Here is a 23,105-nt window from a genome sequence, read left to right on the forward strand (position 1 = left end):
TGAGGGCAGAAACCAGATCGTGTTTCTCCTCTGCTAGACAAGGTGTCTTGTCTAGTACTAGAGGCGGACATCTGCTGTGGGAGAAATGAGGTCCATGACTGAAACTTCCACAACAGGTGACAGAGAGCACAGCTGTGACCTGCCTCTGAGAAGTGCCCAAGCCAAAATAGGGTGTGAAACTGAGACTCAAGGGCACCGTCCATCAGTCAGGAGTGATGGCCAGTCAGAACTGGAACTGTAGCAGAGGCTGTTTCACAAGCGGCAGCTTCCTGTAGGAGTGGCGCCACTCCTAGGCTACGCTTTCAGGGACTTAGCTACCCAGACAGAGCTCAGGGTCTTCTAGCAGAGGACAGGGATTCTCTAGGCGCCTTTCCCGCTTTTGAAGTGGGGATGCCCAGAGACCAAGCCACAGAAAGATGGCAGATGAGCAGGTGCTATCTGTAAGGGTTTCCTTCCATTCATTCTCTAGGGTTTTCAAGTCGGCCTGTGGCATGGCACCATCAAACAGATGTAAGAGGTGAGCGGCAGACAGCCTGACACCCCAGGAAGGTTCAGGGACATTGGGCTGGATTTGGTCTCTGCTGCTCTCCTTCTTCCCAGGTCACGCCAACCCAAGCCCTAGACTCCTGCAACTTTACAGACCGTCTGTGTCACAGCTGACCTGAGCACAGTCAGCATGCTCTCCATCTAGAGGGCTGGGGCACTCCAGTGTCCTCACAGATGCTGAGGTGACTGAATACCTCTTACCTCCTGAGACATGTCTGCAGGGGCCTGAGAGGGGGGGTTGGGGAAGTGGACACATTAAACACCAAGCGAATGAGGCTGGAGGTCTGAGCAGCCTTGCACACATGGGGAGGCGGTGTGGAAAGTGATTGGGAACAGAAGGCTCAGCGAAGGCAGCTGCCATCTGTAAAAAGGGTGCAGGCTCTCACCTGCCCCACCTGCAGGCTTTAGAGCAGAACTCAGAGAGGTCCCAGAGCTTCTGGGGCCTACCTACAATTTTGATTTCTTATTTGCTGAGTGAATATCTAACATCTGTTCTCCAGCGCTATCCCTGGGAAGATACCACAAGAGCTCGTGTTAGCCTGTCCCCATGTCTGTCTCCCTCACTGACAGAATGTTTGCCTTTACTTGCCTCAGAACCTCTGCTGGGTTGACAAATGCAAGAGAGATACAGGTCATCGTGCACACTAATGCTGCATGCCAACACCAAGAGAGGAAGCGCAGACACCGTGGAAACATGGTGCCCACTAAGTCTGACCAGGCAGTAGGCTTTCCTCAGGGCTTAGTGTTGCAAGCATACAGAGCACAGAACAACACCGTTCTAAAGGACAAAACACCTCAGAGCCACAAGCTTGGGACAGTTAGATGTAACAGTAAAAGCTGACAGAGCACTTAAAAATGCCAAATTCTCTGTATGTTTTCCTTTAAGAATAATCTTTTGAGGCTAACAGGACACGTACCTGACTCAACTCCAGTAAAGGCAGGAAACCACCTCGGAATCTGCGTGGGACAACCTGACAGGCAAAATACTTCTCAGGAAAAGCGGACAGCAAAATCTTTTTGTCCTTTCAGAGCAGGGCTGTAAAAACCAGAACTCTCAAAGGCCAGCAGTGGTCTGTGCTGTCCCAAGCATGTGGCACCAGGGAAGTAACAATACAAGCACACAAGTGGCATTTTGAGATCAAATTTATTCTTGTTTCGATTTCACTTTGTTTTACTGTGATTTACACAGGAGACTGCCAAGTAAACTGGGTTCTTTGCATTCACCACATCCCTCAATCTCCACAGCTGCTAGAGCAACACAAGAATCCATACTGGGCTCTGGTTTCCTTGTGTGCCCCAGCTCTCAGAGAAACTATGGATGTCTGTGATCTGGTTTCACTGGAGGAGACAAGGCTGGCAATGACCCTTCTGGTGGTGACCTTCCCAGCTTCCAGCAGTGCCCAGGGAATAACCACCTTTATCTAGAGCTTAGAGGACATGGAACCCAGGGCTTGTTGCTGAGGCTAACAGGGCAGTGTGATGCAGTGGGACTCTCTGCCATTTCCCCCATGGGACACAGGGCAGGGCAGAAGGGACATGAAGGTCAAGCCTGTCAACAAAGGGGTGTCACCACCGTGCTCTGACTGCAGGGTGGAGGTTAAAAGGCAGTGTGTAACCTGAAGGATTCAACAGTGTGATGCTGGTCAGGGTTCCAGGACTGACGAGAGGAGAATAGCATCAGACGGAAAGGTAAAAAAAAGAAAATCCTTCCCAGCTACTGCTCCTTTCTCTTAAAAAAAAAGGAGAAAGTAGAGACAGAAGAGGAAGGGGGAGGAGGAGGAGATACAGGAGGAGGAAGCAGAGCTGTCGGCAAGGCCCAGGTCTAGCTGGGCCTCAGGACGGGGACAGGCCTGTGTCATGCTCAAGCTGTGCCTGCTCCCATCAGCATTTCCTCCTAGCTTGGACTGTAACTGGAAACAGCCGGGCGGGACCACTCTCCTACCCTGTGAACTGAGAGCAATACAGACCATCCAGTCTCCAGGCCGTAATTCCAGAAAAGCCATTTCAGAAACAAAACTCCACAGAAGTGCTCTGCACAGCCTCCAGTGCCACTCAGGTTAATTGCCTGATCACCCTGTTTGCTTAGCCAGAATCTGAATATTGTCAGTGTTTATTATAAATCACAAACCGTCATCACCGTTTTTTGCTAGATTTGATATAGAAAAATACTTGAAATTCAAAATACAAAAATCCAATAAAAAGTGGCAATTTTTTAAAAAAGGATATCCCCAACCCTCGGGCAAACCAATAAAGAGCTTTCACTCCTTACTTGACAGATATTGTTGGATTTGGCTGGAAGATAGTGGCCACCCAGAAATAAATAGTTATAAATACATCCAGAGTTTACATTCCAGAGTCACTGGAGTATCTAAAAATTTGAAAAAATCTTTCTGTAGGAGTTGTTGCTGATGGGTTGAGACTAAACGTGTGTGTGTGTGTGGTGACTTGAAAAAAACAGAAACCTAACCAAAGGCTGTACACACTGGTCCACACCTGGCATTCACGAAGCACGCCAGCCAGCACCACAGGGCACCACATGGCAGTCCGTTTGTCCATCCAGGGCATCATGTTGATGGGTATTAATATCTGTTCCAGGTATATATATTGAAAATATTTTCTTTAGTATTTCTGCTGAAGACAGGTGCAGTACTTTGGAGAAAAGGTACTGATCCATCTTCACATGTACATATATATATACACTCGTGTGTATCTAGGCCTGTAGCCATATGTGCTTTACATACAGCTACAGACATACATACAGTGTGAGTGTGTGTGCATGGGTGTGTGTGTGCCCTCGAGTGTGCACAAGTGTGCCCGAGCCGTCAGAGGCACACACTGGAAACATCCGTCAACACTGAGACGCTGGTGGCTTTAGTCGTCGCAGGCCGCACTGGTCCCCCTCACTTGGCCTTGACTCCGTAGCTGTGAGAAAAATAAAGACGCGCACAGTGAGTTAGCCACAGGCTCTCCTGAGACTCGACACGGAAAAACTTCAGTAGAAAACGTTCCCCACATACTGCACCCTAAAATCTTGTTCTGTTTAAGAAGACTCTGGACATGCTAACGTAATGGCAAAGCATTGTGTCATTACGGGGAAAAGTAAATGTGAAGCAGGAACAAATCATAGGAAAGTTAACGATCAAAGTGACAACAACTACAAAATAAAACTTTTTGACATGAGCATGAAATATGGAGAACTGTTGGGACATCTCAGACGTATTACTCAATGTTGGTTGGACAAAGCAGCCCCCTCTCCTGACAGAACAGGTAGAGCTCCACTAAAGGAGCAACAGGGGGCTCAGTTAGGTGCGGCCCACGCCCGACTGCTGTCTCGGGGACATCTGCAGAGATTCTCTGCCTGGGCTGTGGGGTGGGCCTGGATGCTCTCTGCTCCATCTATGGAAATGCCACTTGGGCTTAGAGGCTTGATAAGGAACATCACAGAAAAATGTTAGGCGTACAGAGTCAAGTTGACTGCAAAGCAAACTGTGATGCTCGGGACAGTTTAGCCCTACAGTGAGCTACGAAGTTGGCCTCACGGTGTGGCCAGAGGAATCCTGGATTTCCCTGGGAATGACAAAAGGCTCTATTGAGAACCAGGTCCACTAATTGGCCGGCTATCAAAAGGTCAACCAGCTTCTGGGGCAGTGACATTAAATAAGCAGCTACACTGACAGCGGATGGAGACTGTTACACTCAACCTGGCCCACACAATGACCCAGTGAGACACGCACAGGCTCACGGTTTCTACAACAGATATGCATTCAATTCTAAATGTAGAATCCCGTCAACACTGGCAAGAGCCTGTGTGCTCATCAGTTAACTCCCCATCACCAAAAGGCACAGGCTTTTAGATACTCTTTTACCCGGGTCTTCACTTACACAGTTTGATAATGTCTCTGACCTACAGGGGCTCATCTAGGCATCAGCAGCCGACGTGCCTCGGACGGAACCCTTCTTACGCATCTAAATGTAAAATAAAATCATGAGCTGCTAAAATGATTCTATGTAGGGTTAGTAAGCAAGTGGAGAGAGGGGCTAGCAACAATTAGAGAGGCTGCCTGCTTCTCATGGATCCCCAGGAGGGATGGAGTTCTGAGACTCTTGAACTGGTCCTTGCTTCAACAAACTTATGGGGGATTCCTTTAACAGCCTGAAAAGTTAACTGCATCTGTCTCAAAACAAAGGCACCCACTATGGAAGCAAATTATCAGGGACACAACTGCAAGGGAAGTGTTGATATACTTTGAAAAAATGCCTTGGGGTCGGGGTTCTGGACAAGACAAGAGGCTATGAAGGTGCTGCCACTGTGGGTCTTTTTAAGAGCAGCTTCTTAATGCCTTCAGGTTTACTAGGAGCAAGGATCGAAGAAGAGACACGGAGGAACAGAACACGGAAAGAACCAGCAAAAGAGCAGGCATTTCTAACAGCTATAGACAAATCCCCCTCCCCTGCCCCCACCACAAACAAACAAACAAACAAACAAACAAAAGAAACCCTCAAAGGAGAACACCAGAGACAGAAAACAAACAATACTGTGTCTCTAAAACAACCCCTACCGCAGGAATAAAACACTGCTGTGACATCACAAGGAGCTATATAAGGACAGCCAGCCCAGAACACTGAGATCTATGTAAAATAATTCTGAAGTATTCACAGATGAAAAGCTGCCTGCACAGAGCCCAGGACAGAGTGCAGCAGGTTCACAGGGGACTTTTTCAGCTTGAGCCCTGAGCATCTTCAGTTCTACTTCCAAATGGCTGACTGGTAGAGCTGCTGTTGACCTTCTGATCTACTGCCAGAGATGGGAACAGGAGTCAACACCTCCAGGCCAGGCTCTCTAGGGGTGCTCAGGTATCGGCAGCCCCCAGCCATGCTCTGTCCAAGGGTCAGGGGTCAGAGAGCTGAGCTCATCATCTAGTTAACAGTGATCAGTCTTCCTCAACGCAAAGTCCAGCACAAACTCACACTAGAGCCAAGGCTCTCCCCCGAGGGCTGGTTTTCTGTCTGCCTAGGCTCTGGGAAACATCAGCTGGAAGCAGCCATGCTATAGCTTGAGCAGCTGCTCCAGAGCTGACAGCACAACAGGTGAGTGTTCTGGAACCTGGAGGAAACTACAAGGGAGCACAGGGCAGGCGAAGGGTCTGTGCTAGGAGGGCTGGCATCTGGGCAGCTCCTCAGGAGCACTGACTGTTGAGAAGTGAGCATGGGAGTGGGGACAATGGACCAAAAGACTGCAGCAGTGAGGCCTACATTTGCCTGCATGAATGAATAATGCCCATGGCCAACCTTACAACAGAGAGAAGGGGAGACTTCCATCATTCTACCACCTACCAGACCCAGAGTCTCAGCCTCAGTAAAAGTCTCTATGGGAAAGCACCTTCCAAATTCAACCAAGCAAAAACAATCTGGGGCAAAATCCATTCATAAGTTGAAGTCTGTCTATAGTTTACTTCAAATATAAAGTAGGCTAAAGCATATGAAGAATATATACTATACTCCCATCTGAGCATTTGTGTAAGGCTAATTAGAAGCAGGCCTGCTTCGATCACCCATAGTAACCAACTGCAGGCACAAATCCTTTACTGTGCTACAGCAGAGACACCATTCCCTTTGTGCCAGAAATTTTGACTCCCTGCCGCTTGTCATGACCACATAGGTCGAGTCTCAGGGCCGTCAGATACCACACCTGAGAGCTCCCAGAGCCAGGTCTGTTAGCAGGACTCAAGATGACTGTTTGGAGGGTCCTGGACATGCCTTGGATTCACTTCCCACTCTGGGAATGAAATGCCAATTGCAGGCAAGCACGGCCCAGGGAAAAATCAAGACCAAATCCTTGCTTAACCATGAAACTATATCCTGACCTCCTGCCAAGGACCACTGGAGTGTTCCTAGAGCTTACCAAGGCAGAAGAGCTCATGGCTAGGTGGGCAGGGAGATGGCACTGTAGGAACCAGGAGGACTCACCAGCCTTGCCTTGCCTATGGAGAAACTGGGCTGACTGCGGAGCACACTGAGCCACAGGCACCTCCTTCTAAAAGGACCGAGACAGAGCCTGCCATAGACACCGATGCCTGGTCTGGTACAAAGCACCTGGGTGTTTTCACAAGGAACGCGTTCTAGGCTAAGAAGGTTCCAGTCTACATTCAGGAGGGGCGAAGGGCATTAGTGTCTGGAAAACTCCATTCTGGTGAAAATAAACATGGAAAGAGAAACAGCCTCGCTAAGCATGTACAGTTGTAGAGCGCAGACACAGCCACCACAGCAAGGCTTACTGTTTCTAGTTCTTTCTGAGTCTCGTCCTCCATTCTCCTAATGTCTTCCATTGTCAGGTCAATCCACTTGTCAATCCAACAAAAGAGCTGGCGATGTAAGTTTGTAAATATCCGTTTTTCTTGCTTTTAAAACAAAGTGGCAAAAAATATCTGATTAGTGATACATTAATTTTGTGTGTCCCAAGCACCCCATAAAATGAGCATGAGCTTAGTTTGAAAAGTCCATTTTATACAGCAGCAGAAACCAGGCAAGTGTGATGGTGCACTCCTTTAATCCCAGTCATTACTCAGGAGACAGAGGCCAGCCTAGTCTATACAGTGAGTTCCAGAACAGCCAGGATATATAGAAAGACTTAGTCTCAAAAAGAAAAAAAAAAAAAACCAAACAAAAAAAACAAAAAACAAAAAAACAACCAACCAAACAAATAAAACAAACTAACAAAACAAAAAACCCAGCTCAACTATATATGTATTTGTTTGTTTTCAAGACAGGGTTTCTCTGTGAAACCCTCAAGTTCATTCTGTAGATCAGGCTGGCCTCGAACTCAGAGATCGGCCTGTTTCTGCCTCCCAAGTGCCAGTTAAAGTGCGTGTGCCCGCCGCTGCCTGGTTAAAATATAAAATCTTTATATAGCAACAGAAACCTTAATCCTACCCTCTTATCATTATATACAAAACAAAAATAATAAAATTCTATGAAGGCTGGCAAGACAGCTCAGTAGGTAATGGTGCTTGCCTCCAAGCATGATGGCTTCCGCTCGGTCTCTGGACCTATATGGCAGAAGACAAGACACAATTCCTGCCAACTTCCACTCTCCATACCACCCCAGTGTTATTCTCACCATGCGTGGCAAATAAACATATTCAAAAGCCCCTGTGAAATGAGACAGAATCGCCCCTGCAAAAGGATTAATGGCCTGACAGAAGCCTAAAGCACACAACACACAAAGTTGGGATTCCATATGCTCCTGCTGGGCTCCAAGCACTGACACGCACTCTAAATGCCAAGGGTCAAAAGTCAACCGTGTTCTTCTACAGTAAGACTACACCTGGAGTCTTCACCTCTGATAAAGACACACTGCATTAAGGAAAGCCCACCGTGCTCAGAGAGAAGCAAAAGGCATGAGGTGCCATCCATTAATTCCTCATTAATTCCTCTGTGCTGTGCTTTACCGCACTTGTGTGTCGCATGCACAAACACACAAGCACGTGCACACAAAACACACAATCATGTACAGCAATGCTGCTTTAAACATCCAACTATTTAAGTTGCAGTCAACTCTCCCAGAGAGAGCACAGTAGATGCAACAGCGGACACTTTGCAGACACTGTCCCTTCTCCCTCATGAACAGAAGCTTCATGTTCACACAAGCAACTTCTCTGTATCCAAACTGGCCTGTCGATACAGTAACAATGATCAAGACAGAGAAGGCCAGCATGTAGAGTGTGCTCACAAGCCAGCTGTGACTAGGTAGAAGCAGCAAGGGTTCCGGTAGGTAGTTTAAAGGCAGGGAGGTTATCGCGCTGCAGAACCTCTGTGGGAATCCAGGGGGTTACAGGGGTGGGGGTGACAGGGTGTCTTTTCCTCCCTAGGATATGCACTAAGTATGTTCATGCATGTCTATGTACTTCATGCTCACAGTGACTTTCCAGGCCAGAAAGGGGTGTGGATCTCTGCAACTGTGCTACAGATGTTGTAACCACCAATCACATGGATGATGGGATTCAAACTTGGGTCCTCTGAAAAGCAGCCAGTGCTCTTAACCACGAAGCCATCTCTCCAGCCCCCAAGCACATCTTTGCGGTGAAGATGGGGGGAAATCCTATGGAAGAGTAAATAAGGTATTCCCACACCTTCCTGTTCATGGCCAGGGACATTTTGTTCTGTGTGATGTTGGGCAACACTGGGCACAAAAGCGACTGCATCACTGTGATCCTCTACATGTAGCTGTTTATGCTATCTTCATTGTTTAAAAAGTAATTAGGATTTGGATCCGTGGATCATGTCACCTATTCAGGGTCCATCTACTTTGGACAAGACCTCTAAAGCAGACATTTCAGACAAAGGCAGCATAGTGCCAGAGAGCAGTGGTCAGGACACTGGGTCTCCCGAGGGGAGGCTCTGTGCTGAAGTGCTGCAACGACTGTCAGGAAAGCACCGTACTTCTCCCAAGGACGTCCCCTGAGGGATGGAGATGGGTCAGGGAGGTTAAGAACACTGGCTGCTCCTCTTGAGGACCCAGGTGGGTTCCCAGTACCCACACAATAGCTCTCAACTGTCTCTAACTCCAGGTCTTGCATCATCTGATGCCCCCTTCTGGCTTCCACAGGCACTGCATGTATCATGCATGCATGCATGTATATCTATCTGGTACAGGTAAAACATTGCACATAAGAAGATAAAATCTTAAACAGACAAAAAGTCTCTTAAAATCTCGATATATGGATTTGATGTTTTTAGAGTATCAGACACGTAGGGACTGTAACTCTCAGGTATCATAAAGGAGAACACACTCTCAGAGACCATTCTCCGACACCCATCTTCTCTCAGATCCTCCCCGACAGGAAGTCCCACCCCTTGAGCAGATTTACCTTCTGGATGAAGTTCTCTACTTTGCTCTGCAGCCCCCACCACTTGAACTTGATGGTCACCAGCTTATAGGCACACATCTTAGGACAGTCAGGGGTGTTTGCCAGCTCCTTCTAGATGAGAAAATCAAGAAATTCTGACATCAGTATTTAGGTTTTGACCCAAACAGACCGCTATGTCCCACCACCATGGATCAGGAAGTTCTGAATCACTTGAACAGGAGAGCAGTGTTCCTCTCCTGCCATCCACCTGTGAGGTCAGCTGGTGTCACTGGAGCTGGTAAGTGCAGCAGGGAAGTCCCACCCCCAACCCCTACCTCCTGGGGATCTGCCCTCCCCCCCCCACACCCCAGGGGATCTGCTCAGGACCTTCCACTGTTTTCTGTGTTTCCAAGTGTCTCCAAGTACAGCAGCAGTTCACGATAGCAGAAGGCCACAGCTAGCGATGCAAATGCAGACTAACACCATGGCCTGCACATGCAGCTGCAGTTCCCAGAGCACCACACACTGGTGTTCACTCAAATGAGGTAGATGGGAAAAATCAAGGTTTGCTTGGATAAACAGGATATTGTGAGCAATGGTCCTCCAAACTGTGTAACTGTCCTGGAGAAGGGTTCAGCTGTACCCTTGAAAAGGAGTACCCCAGAGCTGGGCTTCTTGACTGGGAACACATACTCATGGAGGACTGGAGAGGGTGATGAGACCAGCACCTCAGTATCCAGCTGCTCTATCACCTATTATATGCAACTCTGCCTTAGCCACACATGGCCTCCGGGAGGGTGCGTGTGTGAGTGCATGTACACGAACAGGTACATTTACAATGACAGAGTAACAATGCTGTCCTTGGTAGGAGCTATTCATCTGTCACCCAATAGCACACACCACTGCTATCAGACACAGGGGTCATAAAGCATTGTCAGATCAGGTCAGGCCCCCTGTCTTCAGTCACCCAATAACAAGAGTCAAGTTAATAGTGGGAAGCAGAAAAAGGAGGTTTACTTGATGCAGTCACACTGGGAGAGGGACTCAGAAACCCCTCAAGTCCACCTTTGGGGTCCTGAAGTGAGACTGAAGTTTAAATAGAGGGCCAAGGCTATGTACCTAAGCCCTCCACTGACCCATCATTGTCAGGGTTCAGTTTCATGCTGTAAGGGGTTGATGAACTGTTATTATGGAATCTCTTTCTGGAAGACAACGTCCCCTCTGACAAGCACGTTTTCCTCCTCCTGGCATAAAAGTCCTGGGAAATCTCCACTGCTGTGAGTCCATTGTTTCAACAGTAAGTCAGAATGAGAGAGACACAGTGTCTCTCTAGAATATCTTCATTTCCACCAGGCCAGCCAAACTGACATGTACCCCCCTGCCCTCGACTATAGGCCAGGCTCTAAGCTGGGCACTGGTATGGATGAGGGCAGTCAGCTTGCCTCAGATGGCCCAGTTCTCCAGAACGGATGGTAAGGTGAGCCTCTCACAGATCATCTCTTCAATAAGCAATGAACCCATGCTGGGACCTTTAGCCCAGTGAGTCCTCTGAGCATGAGGAGAACGTGGCTCGGGGTCAGTCGGGTCAAGCTGGCACTAGGTCAAGAGCATGGCACCCATCAGTGGCTCCTACTGTACAGAATCCTTACTTTCGCTGGCTTCACTCCTCTGTGAACAGGAAGAGCTAGACTATTAGATTACCCAGGTTCCTCTGAGGTGAATGGGGTGGTAAAGCAAGCGTGCCCTTCCCATTCAGTGCCTGTGAAGTCCCTGTCCACACCCTCAGGCTATACTTTTTTTACAGCTCAGCCCCTACCCTCTGTAACAGCCCTAAGCAACTTCCAGCTGGGACAAGTCCCTGGTACCACAAGTCACAAAGAACTTCATTGTGACCCCTAGGAGTCTTCTCTACAAAAGCTTACCTGTGCGCTCTTCAACCTTCTCCCCACAGAGGAGGAGACTCACTCAGCTCTAGAGCACGTCAAATGTAACATAAGCGCCCTCCACAGGCTGGACTCCAGCGCACAGCAACTTCACAGCGAGCCAGGCTTCCTAGTGATGCTGGCAAGCTACTTATGCCAATTAACACAGCAATTTATAGTTTGCACTGGGCTATAAGAATTATTTTAAAAATTAAATGAGCCAAAAAAAATTCTAGTTCTAAAAGCAATCGTTCTATACCTCACATGTTTATTTATTTTCAATCTTCTTGTTTTCCTTCCAATTTACAAGTAGTTATTAAAAACAAAACCAAAAACAACCCTTTGAGGGAAGAATATGCAAACCGACTAAACTCTGCTCATGTAGACACAGGTCTGCTGCCCGAACTTCCTGGCTGTCTGTCTTCCTGGAGGTGTCAGCATGCCACTGGAGTCACCAGAAAGCAGTGGCAAATGTGGCATCCAAGAAGAAAAGTGGAAACACACAAGCTACGTGGCTTCCTGCAGTAGCTGACATGTGCATGGTATTTCAGGCGTTGTTCCTGTTTGAAATGCCTGGGGCCAGGCCTCACTGCCTCAGTCCAACCTCTTGGTACCATATGAAAAGAAAGAACCAATTCCTGCAAGCTGCCCTCCAACCCTGATGCATGTTGTGGCATGCATACACATGTGCATTCAAGTACCTGTTCATGCCTACACGTATGTATGTGCACCACATGTATGCCTGCCAGGAACTGGTCACTAGATAACATGTGGATGCTGGGAACCAAACCCAGGTCCTCTGCAAAAACCAATGGTTCTCCCACTAAGTTGCCTCGCTAGCCCCTAATTTAAAAAAAAAGAAAAGAAAGAAATTTATAATCTTCAAAAAGGTATTCCATTGCTACAGAAAGAAGTTCCATCCTGTATCAAGTTCCTAGGAGCTCAACTGCTTTAAAAAAAACTTCCTCTCAAAACAACCCAAAGGGCAGGGAATAGGATAGAATAAAGACCTTTCACACATTGCTCCAATCCAGCCCAAACTGAAAACTTCATTACCGCATCAAGGCAGCTAGGCTAATTCCAATAGTTCATAAAACAATTATTCAGCCAATAAGTGAGCTGTACATAGATTAAATTTTTAAATGGGATTGGTTAACGGAAGAGCGACCAGCAATTCCACGAGACAGGTATCCCGAGCTCACAGAAGAGCTGAGCATCAGGTTATTTCCTACATAATTCAAATTTCAGCCATAATAAAACACGTACTAGTAGTTAGCTACAAAATGTTTTCAAAATTGCATTGAACTCATTTGTACAGCCACAGAATTCCTTACATTTCATGTTACTAACTATAAATGAAGCTTCCCAAGTCCAATCATGTTTTCAATTTAAGAGTACATATTAGGTTACTCTGAGGCATGTGGCCGAGCGAGGCCTTCAGGGAAGCAAGGTTCGCAGCAGCCACACGTCGTGACTGAATACTTGAAGTATGTGGAGCTTTGATGGTAAGCAATCAGCCAGCATGAGCCTCCAGAACAAACACAGAAAAGTAAGTACACACGTTAGGAAGCAAAGAAGAGTCCAAGGTGCTCTCGGCCTTGCTATACTTCACTGTAGAATCCTGTGGGATCCGCAGAGCGAATCCTGTGGGATCCGCAGAGCTGACGCTCCTCGGCAGCAGAGCTGACACTCCTCGGCAGCAGAGCAGTCTTCCATGCGGTTCACACTCCCTGGTATTTTAGCTTTTAGTGGTAGGCAATCAGAATGCTCAGTTTTGGCGGCCGAATTTGTAGTGTTAAGTTTCCAACCGAGATCACACTAAGAAAGTTAAAAATAAATGTGCCGTAAGGGCTGCTGCCAGTGTGCACCGGCAAATGTCAACACAGGATCACAGAATCCATGGCAAGCCTGTGCACCGCAATCTCAGGCAAGCCCCACTCTCCAACGCATGCTGTCTTCTCTTCTCTAGACAGCTTTCACTTTGTGAGTCTTGGGCTGGCCTGAGCTGACACTGTTTTTTCTGCATGTCAAGCCTTGTACCTTACTAACCGGCACTGGTTTACTAACTCTGGACTATGAGTATACTGAGGGCACATGTAAACAAGGCACTGCCACAAACCAAAGTGGTTTCACACTCAGAAGACAGGAAGTCTTGTTTAGAAGAACAAGGAGACCACCCTAACCTGAGGTACCAACAGTACCACAGGGGCACCCAGAAGCCTCTAGTGGGGTGGGGATTCATGGTGGGAAACTCTTTACTTTGAAACAAAGTTCCAAAGGATGGACCTAATCATAAGTAAGATTATAAAAAACAGGTACAACAGACTCAGGAAGGCCATACTTGTGAGGGATCAAGAGCCAGTGTGTCATGTCCCTTCACAATAATCAGCGCAGTTCACACCTCCCTCATCAGGGATGAAGCCACACTGTGCAAGTGCACCTGCAAGGCTCTGCTCGATGGACTCAGAGCCCAACCACAGCCCTGCTCTGCCAAGTCATTTCCCAGACCGTCAGCAGACAGTTCCAGAGGCCTGAATCCTACAGGTCTACAGAGAAGCAGAAGCATTCCATAGACAAGCCAAGGCAAGAGAAGCAGGCAGCCAGGGCACCATCATTTTTGAAGACATGGGCCTGTCCATTTTGACATCTTTGGGAGAAGTTCTACACATATGATTAAGGCATACTAAGTGCTAAATGCACTTCAGAGACTTCATCTAAAAAGTGGAGTCAACAAACCACGTAAACCTTCTCTGAGAACATGACATGTCTGTAAATGTCTGTATTATACAGAATCTAAAATGTGGCCTAACTAGAAACCAACTTGAGTTCTACACGTTACCTGCCATGGGGTTTCAAACAGTATAGGAAGGGTGCACACCCTCAGCTGCTTTGGGCCTCAGGCACGTCCGGTTAGGCATCTGTAGCGGCAGCACTCTCCATTAGAGAGAGAGCCACAGCGTCCACCTGTAAGCAGGCTTCCATAGCTGCACTGCGGCTTCTCCTCATCGCCCCTGTCTCCAGCACAACACCTCACACCTCAGCTGACAGACAAGGCTGCTGTCACCCTTTCACACGTGTGGGGTAGAAAGAGAAATCAATCATGAGGACACGGAAGAAACAAACTGGTGTTTCTACAATGTGAACAGGAACTCAGAATGACCACGAGGGCTGTCCTAGACAGAGTGACCGAGCAGTCGTCTCAAAGGCCAGGCTCCCGCTGCTGGCACTTGGAAGAACATTCTTGCACACATCAAACTTCCGGAATTTCTGGGACAACTCTGTTTCCTGACCTGATCGAAGCGGTGCCTTGGCACAGCCTCCTAGTTAGGACTGATCATCCATTTGTGGGCACAGACGCACTTAACTCTTCAATAGCTGTCTGCTAAAATGAAGAGAGACACGAGGCCTTTCGTTGGGTTAGAATGACACCATGATCTTCAATCTAAGCTGGGTCAGATGTGGCAAACTGGAGAGAAGGAGGAATACACGTGTAAAATAGCACCGAGAAGCCTTGTGATAGGGGGTTGTACCAGTGTCACAGACACACATCCTCCAGATGGAAACATAAACCTATACATACATATGCATGTGTGTGCATGCAAACAGTGCCATGGAAAAGGACGATGCTTGTCAGCAGTTCTGCCTTGGAGCAAAATTCTTAATCAGGTTATAAATTGCTCTATCAGCATGCACGAAGTCACTTTATGTTGAACTCCAAGTAATAAAGTATAATTCATGTGTTCAGATCTTTTAATTTCCTTCTTCTTGGGGGAAATGAGCAAATGACTAAGGCCTACTCTGGAGCTACAGTGCACTCCTGGTTTTGTTTGTTTTAAAAAATCTGTATCATATTGTTAAGTGGAGAAAAAGCCTGTGCTCATGACAAACTTGGGAAAGGAGTCTCCGTTGCACCACTCAGGTGGGAAATGCTCTGAGCTCTGTGGCCTTGGCTTAACAGCTAAGCCACACCAAGGACTCATTAAACACATGAGGAAAAGGGGCATGGACTGAAAACCCAAGACAAATGAATCCTAACTACTAATGTACAATGGGGAGACATGGATGGACACAGACACATGCACACATGCTCATACAAGAAGGGGAGGCTCAAGAACTTGACCTTCTTGACATACTCATGTCCTTTAATCTTCCTAACAACTTCTGTGGTAGGTACTAATGCTTGAGTTTAGGGAACTGAGGCTCAAAGCATACATCTCTACATCCTAATGTATGCACCTTCCCAGTACGTGATGAGTCTACTTTGTGCCTCTATCACTAGAGATGCCCTGACCATTCTGTGAATTGTCTAAGCACAGAGTTAAACTGTTAATAACACATGACACACAAGAGGTAGAAACATGACCTCCAGGTAAGGATCTGCCTCAGGGTCAAACCTCACTCACTCCATTGAGGAGCATTGTACCCAGGCCTGTGAACCTGCAGGCACCACAGTTTCTTCTACAAGTCTTATCTGGGTTTCTCTGGCCACATTTCTCATTTATAAACCAAAGCACCTGTACATGCCACTCAGCAAGGTTAACTGTGTCCTTGTATTACTGCCTGGGACCACAGGGAACCTCCTCTCAGCTGAATAGAGCCAGTAAATACCACAGGAAGTACCTCCATACAAGAAAGGGAGGTGTCAAAGCAGAGCTGGAGTGTAGCAGTAACAGAACACTTGTCCAAGGTTCTGGGTTTCCTGAGCACTGAAGACACACAGCCAGGCAAATCAATGGACCCTGAGCTTTTCTCTTACCCTGGAGCCATTCTGGGATATGGACTGGTAGTCATAGCCTTCTGCTGAAGTAGCAGCTGGAGGATGAAAGGTCTCACAGAGGCCACAGGCTCTCCAGCCTCCATGGCACCTCGAGTGTGGCACACCTCAGCAGTCGTCCTGTCATGCCCACACACACTTCTGCTACTTACACATATTTCTTTTTTTTTAAACTTCATGACTGGTTGTTTTGAGAAACATTTCCATCCTGAGTTCCCATGAAAACAGAACTTTCCATCTGAGAAGGGGTATCCTCTGTAGGACCAGGGTCCCTGCTCCTCATGCTATGCCTTATCCTGCTCTGCACTGCTTTTCAGAAGTAGAGAAACCCCAACTACCACCCCTCCTTGGCCTGCTTATCACGTCCAGAAGTGCCTATTCCCACATGTGCTCAGCTACTACTGCCAAGGGGTTATCTTCATGTTCCTTCACACCAGTAAGTGGAGTTAGCTGTTTTACTTCACTACCTGGGATATTCACAAGTCATGAAGGTCAGTTAGCAGCTGCTTGTCTTTTAAGAGTGCCTGCAGCTACCACCACGTGACCAGCTCGAGCAAGTGATCCATCCACAGTGGATGGAAGGAGCTCTCTGCAGGGCACTATGAAGCCACTGTAGCATCTGCTCTGCAGGCACAGTAGTCCACCATGGCTCACGCCTGTCCTCAGCATCTGTGAGGCTGAGGTGGGGGAGCTGCCCACCCTTGAGTGTCCAAGGGCTGCCTGGCCTACATGGTGACCACAGGTAGCAGTGGCTCCCGCATGAAATCATGTCACCAAACAAACTTAAGCTACTCCAGAATTTTAAATCATCAGAGATCAAGGACCGAGCATAAACACAGATCACCACAACAAAGCAGGAAGAAGCCATGCTAGTTGCACGTTCTTATTTCTTAAGAACCAGAAAAACGGAGCCAAAATCAAACATCAAGTAATTCCATGGCCAGTCAGGAGCCTTTCAGGAGTCCCGAGAATTCCTACCCTCTGTACTTAAGCAGAACAAGTGTGCAAAACCCATACTTCAAAAACACCGGCAACTGGGAGAAAAACTCAGAACTTTCTGAGGCCTTCCGCCTCCTCATCCCCTGTAAAAGCGTTGTTTGCCAGAGTCAGCACCAGAGGAAGCAGGGCCACATTGGCAGGGACGGTGCCTTGGAGAGTCACTATCCTGAATGAAAGGGCTGACCCTGGAGTTAGGTGGGGACTTTGCAAATCCCTTGGCCTGGACTCAGATGATGCTCGTGGAATCTGCTCGTCACTGTGAGTGACATCTGTCACTTCCCGAGTATTACGTCTCTAGTCAAGGTTACTAGACTGGAAGAGTTTTAAACTATACCCTGGAAAACAATTGTGAAAATAAGACAAGTTGTGCTTCTTTTCCTCCTAAGACAGGGTCTGACTATGTAGCTCTGGCTGGCCTTGAACATGTCTATGTACATCTGGCCTTGACATTCTGGGTCCTGAAATTAAAGGTGTGAACTACTATACCCTGCAGTGAGTCATCTCCCACGAAACAAAGTCAGATCCCTCCCCCTCTCAGCTGATGCTCGACACTTTACGATACAGACAGAACAGCACGCGCCACCTCAGTGTCCTCTGGAGGAGCAGCTGGGACCGCACTGCTCCAAGGTTGTCAGCAGCCTGTTAGAGCTTGGCTGCCAAGAAAATCCTGTGGGTGAACAGTCTGCTCCGGTCAGGCTTGGGTTTTTATATACCTCCTGTCTATCAAACTAATCAAAATAACCTGCCACCAAGCCCATAAGCTTTGTTAAGGGACTCTATTCAGTGTGGTACACTGCACTTCTGTAGTGGTTCCAATGACTTTGTTGGTGCTGCTTTTCCTACCTCATGAGGGGAGAGGTGAGGGGAGAGGTGAGGGGAGAGGTGAGGGGAGAGGAGGTGAGGGGGGAGGAGGGGAGTGGAGAGGAGGTGAGGGGGAGGAGGTGAGTGGAGAGGAGGTGAGTGGAGAGGTGAGGGGAGAGGAGGTGAGCGGAGAGGTGAGGGGGAGAGGTGAGGGGAGAGGAGGTGAGGGGGGAGGAGGTGAGTGGAGAGGTGAGGGGAGAGGAGGTGAGTGGAGAGGAGGTGAGTGGAGAAGTGAGGGGAGAGGAGGTGAGTGGAGAGGTGAGTGGAGAGGAGGTGAGTGGAGAGGAGGTGAGGGGGGAGGAGGGGAGTGGAGAGGTGAGGGGAGAGGAGGTGAGTGGAGAGGAGGTGAGCAGAGAGGAAAGGAGCAGAGAGGAGGTGAGGAGAGAGGAGGTGAGGGGAGAGGGGGTGAGTGGAGAGGTGAGTGGAGAGGAGGTGAGTGGAGAGGAGGTGAGTAGAGAGGTGGTGAGGGGAGAGGTGAGTGGAGAGGAGGTGAGTAGAGAGGTGGTGAGGGGAGAGGTGAGTGGAGGGGAGGTAAGTAGAGAGGTGGAGAGGGGAGTGGAGAGGAGGGGAGAGGAGGGGAGTGGAAAGGGGAGTGGGGAGGAGGTGAGTGGAGAGGAGGTGAGTGGAGAGGAGGGGAGTGGAGAGGAGGTGAGTGGAAAGGAGGGGAGTGGAAAGGAGGGGAGTGGGGAGAGGAGGGGAGTGGAGAGGGGAGTGGGGAGGAGGTGAGTGGAGAGGAGGTGAGTGGAGAGGAGGTGAGTGGAAAGGAGATGAGTGGAGGAGGTGAGTAGAGAGGTGGAGAGGGGAGTGGAGAGGAGAGGGGAGAGGAGGGGAGTGGAGAGGGGAGTGGGGAGGAGGTGAGTGGAGAGGAGGTGAGTGGAAAGGAGGGGAGTGGAGAGGAGAGGGGAGAGGAGGGGAGTGGAGAGGGGAGTGGAGAGGAGGGGAGTGGAAAGGAGGGGAGTGGAGAGGAGGGGAGTGGAGAGGAGGTGAGTGGAGAGGAGGGGAGTGGAAAGGAGGGGAGTGGAGAGGAGGGGAGTGGAGAGGAGGGGAGTGGAGAGGAGGGGAGTGAGTGGAGAGGAGGTGAGTGAGTGGAGAGGGGCATGGAGAGAAGGTGAGTGGGGAGGAGGTGAGGAGGAGGTATGCAAGGTCTCTCTGAATATAAACACTTGCCACAAAAACCACTCTGGTGTCCTGTTTTCCAGATGTGTTAAGTATCAATAAATGCCAAAGAAACACCTGGGTGGAAGAGAACTTGTTTACAGCTGATACAGACTAGACCCTACTATAAACCTTCATTTAATACAGATTCTGTACCGTCTGGAGTCAGGCGAAGACATCACAGTCCCCAAAGACCAGACCACTTGTCTCTCTTCGCATTCCTCAGCATGGCATGGCACACTGAGGGTGACAGCCTGGCTCTGTTCTGTTTGTTAAAGCAGCAAACACTCACAGGCCAACTGCAAATGGCCCTGAGTCTTTATCACAGACAAAATCCTCTGTGCAATTAAACACCACCATCTCTTTAAGACCTGGAACTTAGCACTGTTATATTTGCAAGACTCTGCTTATCAGCACAGTCAGCAGCCCATACCTTCCAGTTAGGTCCCAGGGGGCCTCTCTTGGTCTTGACTGACTGGAATAACGCAGGGTCCTCATCAGCTTTGTAGTCCTGCAAAACAAAACAGTCAGAGGCAACGGAGAAAACCAGAAACCATCTCTCTCTCTCTCTCTCTCTCTCTCTCTCTCTCTCTCTCTCTCTCTCTCTCTCTCTGTGTGTGTGTGTGTGTGTGTGCGTGTGCGCGCGCACGCGTGCCCGAGCATGCGTTTTACACACAGGGAAGGTGTGTCCACACACAGCATCAGTGGTTTGCATCCTGTTTCTTGCTGCAAGGCCCACAGGCGTTTTCAACAGTTTTAGGGCTCTGACAGTCATGTAGACATCTCACTGTCAACAAGACCTGCATTGGTGATTCTAGGCTGCTCTTGCCACTGTGAGCTCCTGCACTTTCCCCCTAAACCCCTCGTTACATCCTACCTGATAGACTGTAGAAAATGAGTTAAGTCATTTTACTTCTCTGTAGTTCTCTCTCCTGCTCTTCTCATGTCCCTCCTTCCCTGTTCTCCCCCACGGAAGCAGTTATAACAAATAATAGAATAACAAATAACAGAATCTGCACTAACTGTCATGACCCAGGCCAGGACCAAGGCCCAAGGGTCAGTCTAAAGCCTGGATACAGGTCCTTTTCCAGGCTGACTTCCGGGACCCAAGGTGAAGGAAACAACCACTGCAGAAAATGGCCAGATAGGCCGAGAGGAAACCTTGGGGGAAGCCATGTTCCAGATAAGAGCAGTTCAAGCAAAGCATACATGGAGCACACTCCAAAGTCCAGCACAAATGTTCCTAAGCCAAGAAGATACACTGGGAAGCGGCAGTTTAACCTGGAGGTTAGTAACGCACACGGTATGCTAATTTCAAGAGAGGGTTCTACATAAATCGCATGAGAGAAAGAGAGTGTGGACCAAGAAAAAAACTAAACGTGAAAGAAGCAGGCTTGTTAAACATGTGATCCTGGATTGGAAGCCTGTCTCAGCACTGTCTAAGAAATTGTAAACTTGTAAACCTGGCCAGCTACACCAGGTTCCAATGATTTGGCAATTTGAAGCAGTTGATGTGGTACAGCCAGAGCATGAGGCCAGTTAGCTTTCCTCAGAAAGGACACACAAGGAGGAGCTGCCCTCAAGGGGCAAGACAACCAGAGTCATTTCACTTGTCTGGGCACAACAGCACTGACTTCAGTTGCTATCAGTGAGGATAAAGTCAAACTTCAACTTAGACCTGCACCATAAAAACTAGTGTGCTTGCTCAGACTCAGAAAAAGAGGAACTGAACAGGTTGTCCCAAGATTTGTCACAAGCAGAAGTAAGCCAGCCTAACACAAACGAGCCTATAAGCCTCTTCTAGCACAGAGGTTCAAAATTAAAGCAGAGACAGGCCTACCCACCCCATATCCCCGCATGCGCACACACACACACACACACACACACACACACACACGCACACACACACATGCACGCACACACGCAAGCATAGTTACATTAAACAATCACTTCCAGCATTTCACTATGGAACAGCTACCACACAGAGATGAGGGCCAGAGGACAGGGCTGGTCCCTAAGGTCAGTCAAGCTAAAAGAGGCAGACAAGACAAAACAAACGAAACCCCAAGAAGAATGTATGGACTATCAGAAGAGAGAACATGCCTTCAGAATGAAAACGGAACAGCGTCAGTCAAGAACACATTACTTACAAGAGACAAGAGCACCACAACGTAGAGGAAAGGCATACCATGTTTAGGACATTGTAACAGTTAAATTCTAATCATCCATCTACTGCCCAGAAGACTAGCCATGATCTGCCCACTTACTCTCTTTGAGCAAGAAGCCCCACCTCCTTTCTCTTATGGACTGGGTGTGGTACGGCTGTGGTCATAGCACCCATGTTTCCCCTCAGCTGTAGGGACTGCATAGAAAATACCCACATTCAGAGCAGACACAGAAGGCTAAGGCGTGTCACAGCAGGGAGATAAACCTTGATACTGGAGGCATTAAAATGTGAAGGGAAAGAGAAATGGGGTTTTAGAACTGAGGATGGAAAACTGGAGGTGCTGTGACCTTTAACCACACCCACGGAAAACTCTATGTGAATCCACAACGAAGTAAACACGATTACCTCTAGTGTTGAATAAATAAAGCCAATGGCATTAATAAAGGCAGTTTGGACACTAGGCCAGACAACTTGTAAAGAAGGGAGTACTCAGCTTAAGCTCTGGTCTGTGCCAGTCATCTCCAGGTTGGCTGTTGGAGACCAGTGACGTGTAGCTAAAGGAGGTCAGAATAGACAGACACCTCTTTTCTGCGACCCCAGGCAGGCAACCACCTCACACATCTACAGAGCCCATTTGCAGTAGATTCAGAAACTAAAGAACTGAAAACCCTGTGAAAACATCACTACAGACCCGACTGACACACTTGTCCACAAGGCACATCTCTGAGTCTTCGTCATCAATTCGAGCCACCACTGCTTTTCTAAAATGCTCTGTGAAGATTACCACCCCGTGAAGAGCCAGCATGGCTTCCTATACCTAGACTTCTAAAAGGATTTGTTCATTTTATGTATGGGCGTTTTACCTGTGCATGCCACATGTGTGCACTGCCATTGGAGGCTAGAACGTGACATCAGATCCCCTGAAACTGGAGTTACAGAAGGTTGCGAGCCACTGCATAGACGATGGGAATTGAACCCTGGTCCTCTGGAAGAGCTCTTAACCTCTGATCAACATCTCTCCAGCCCCCAATTGAACTCTTTGATCTCTGCCTTGGCTCACATGTCTATACCATACAGGGCAACCAAAGGTGTCAGCAATCTGGGAAGTGAACATTTAAAAAGCCGAGCTGTCAGCCTCAGCACCAGGAATGTCCAAGTGGGTCTTTCTGAGACAGATACGTAGAATGAAACCTTCCCCTCTTTCAGCCAACATTAAAGGCATTATACTGAAAGTATAACACGGCCCAATTATTGACAATAGCACTGTAGCCCTGACAGGTGAGAATAATGCACCTTGTCAAAACCCAGACATTTTGCATTTGCTAGTTTGAATCTGTAAATGTTTAATCAGTTGAATTAAGTAGCACAATATGAAAAGGTGGGAAGTGGATGTAGTTTTCACAACCTCACATTTTGTATTAGTTTTCAAACAGTATCATCTTGCTGCAGTTTTACCGTTTGGTATCTGATTTGGGCTCTGGATTTGAAAACTGGTCGATTTATATCCATATCAAAATGAACAAATATTTCCTTCATGTACAGCAGTCTCGGCACACAGAATGCAACCTCAGCTACCAATTACAACTGCAAATGAGCAGCAGTGTGGAGTGAGACAGCCCGCTGCTTTGTTAGTACCCTGTCTCCTGTGGGGTCCCAGGGGAAGGGAGCTCTGATGGAGAGAAGCCCTGGCTCGTGGTTTACTGTGCTTGCCACAGCTGCAGCCCTCTCGTCTCATTAGCTCTCGTACAATACCGTGGGTGAAGACAGCTGCAGTCTACGTGCGTCTTCAGCTCCTGGGCATTCTGAAGGCTGAATCTGCTATGCACTTTCTGTAA

The 23,105-nt window shown here is 48.2% G+C and overlaps 1 protein-coding gene across 7 annotated transcripts in view; it reads right to left on the bottom strand.

The window, feature by feature from the left end:
- Positions 1 to 1,671: 1,671 nt before the first annotated feature.
- The window catches only part of Pitpnb (phosphatidylinositol transfer protein, beta), a 48,933-nt gene continuing 27,499 nt past the window's right edge, over positions 1,672 to 23,105 (bottom strand). For 2 of the 7 annotated variants that reach the window (XM_087577552.1, XM_087577548.1), the window contains exons 7-11: positions 19,537 to 19,614; positions 9,414 to 9,524; positions 6,822 to 6,944; positions 4,429 to 4,512; positions 1,672 to 3,468 (exon numbers count right to left, since the gene is read on the bottom strand). In XM_087577552.1, coding sequence (XP_087433678.1) covers positions 4,465 to 4,512; positions 6,822 to 6,944; positions 9,414 to 9,524; positions 19,537 to 19,614 — 360 coding nt within the window. In that variant the 3' untranslated portion in view covers positions 1,672 to 3,468; positions 4,429 to 4,464. Of the gene's footprint in view, positions 3,469 to 4,428; positions 4,513 to 6,821; positions 6,945 to 9,413; positions 9,525 to 11,565; positions 13,133 to 19,536; positions 19,615 to 23,105 lie in introns of those variants that run through there. The other 5 variants (XM_087577551.1, XM_087577547.1, XM_087577553.1 and 2 more) reach the window with 3 other exon arrangements.

This window comes from Rattus norvegicus, chromosome 12 (assembly GCF_021556685.1).
Source record: "Rattus norvegicus strain SHRSP/BbbUtx chromosome 12, alternate assembly SHRSP_T2T, whole genome shotgun sequence".
NCBI lineage: Eukaryota > Metazoa > Chordata > Mammalia > Rodentia > Muridae > Rattus > Rattus norvegicus.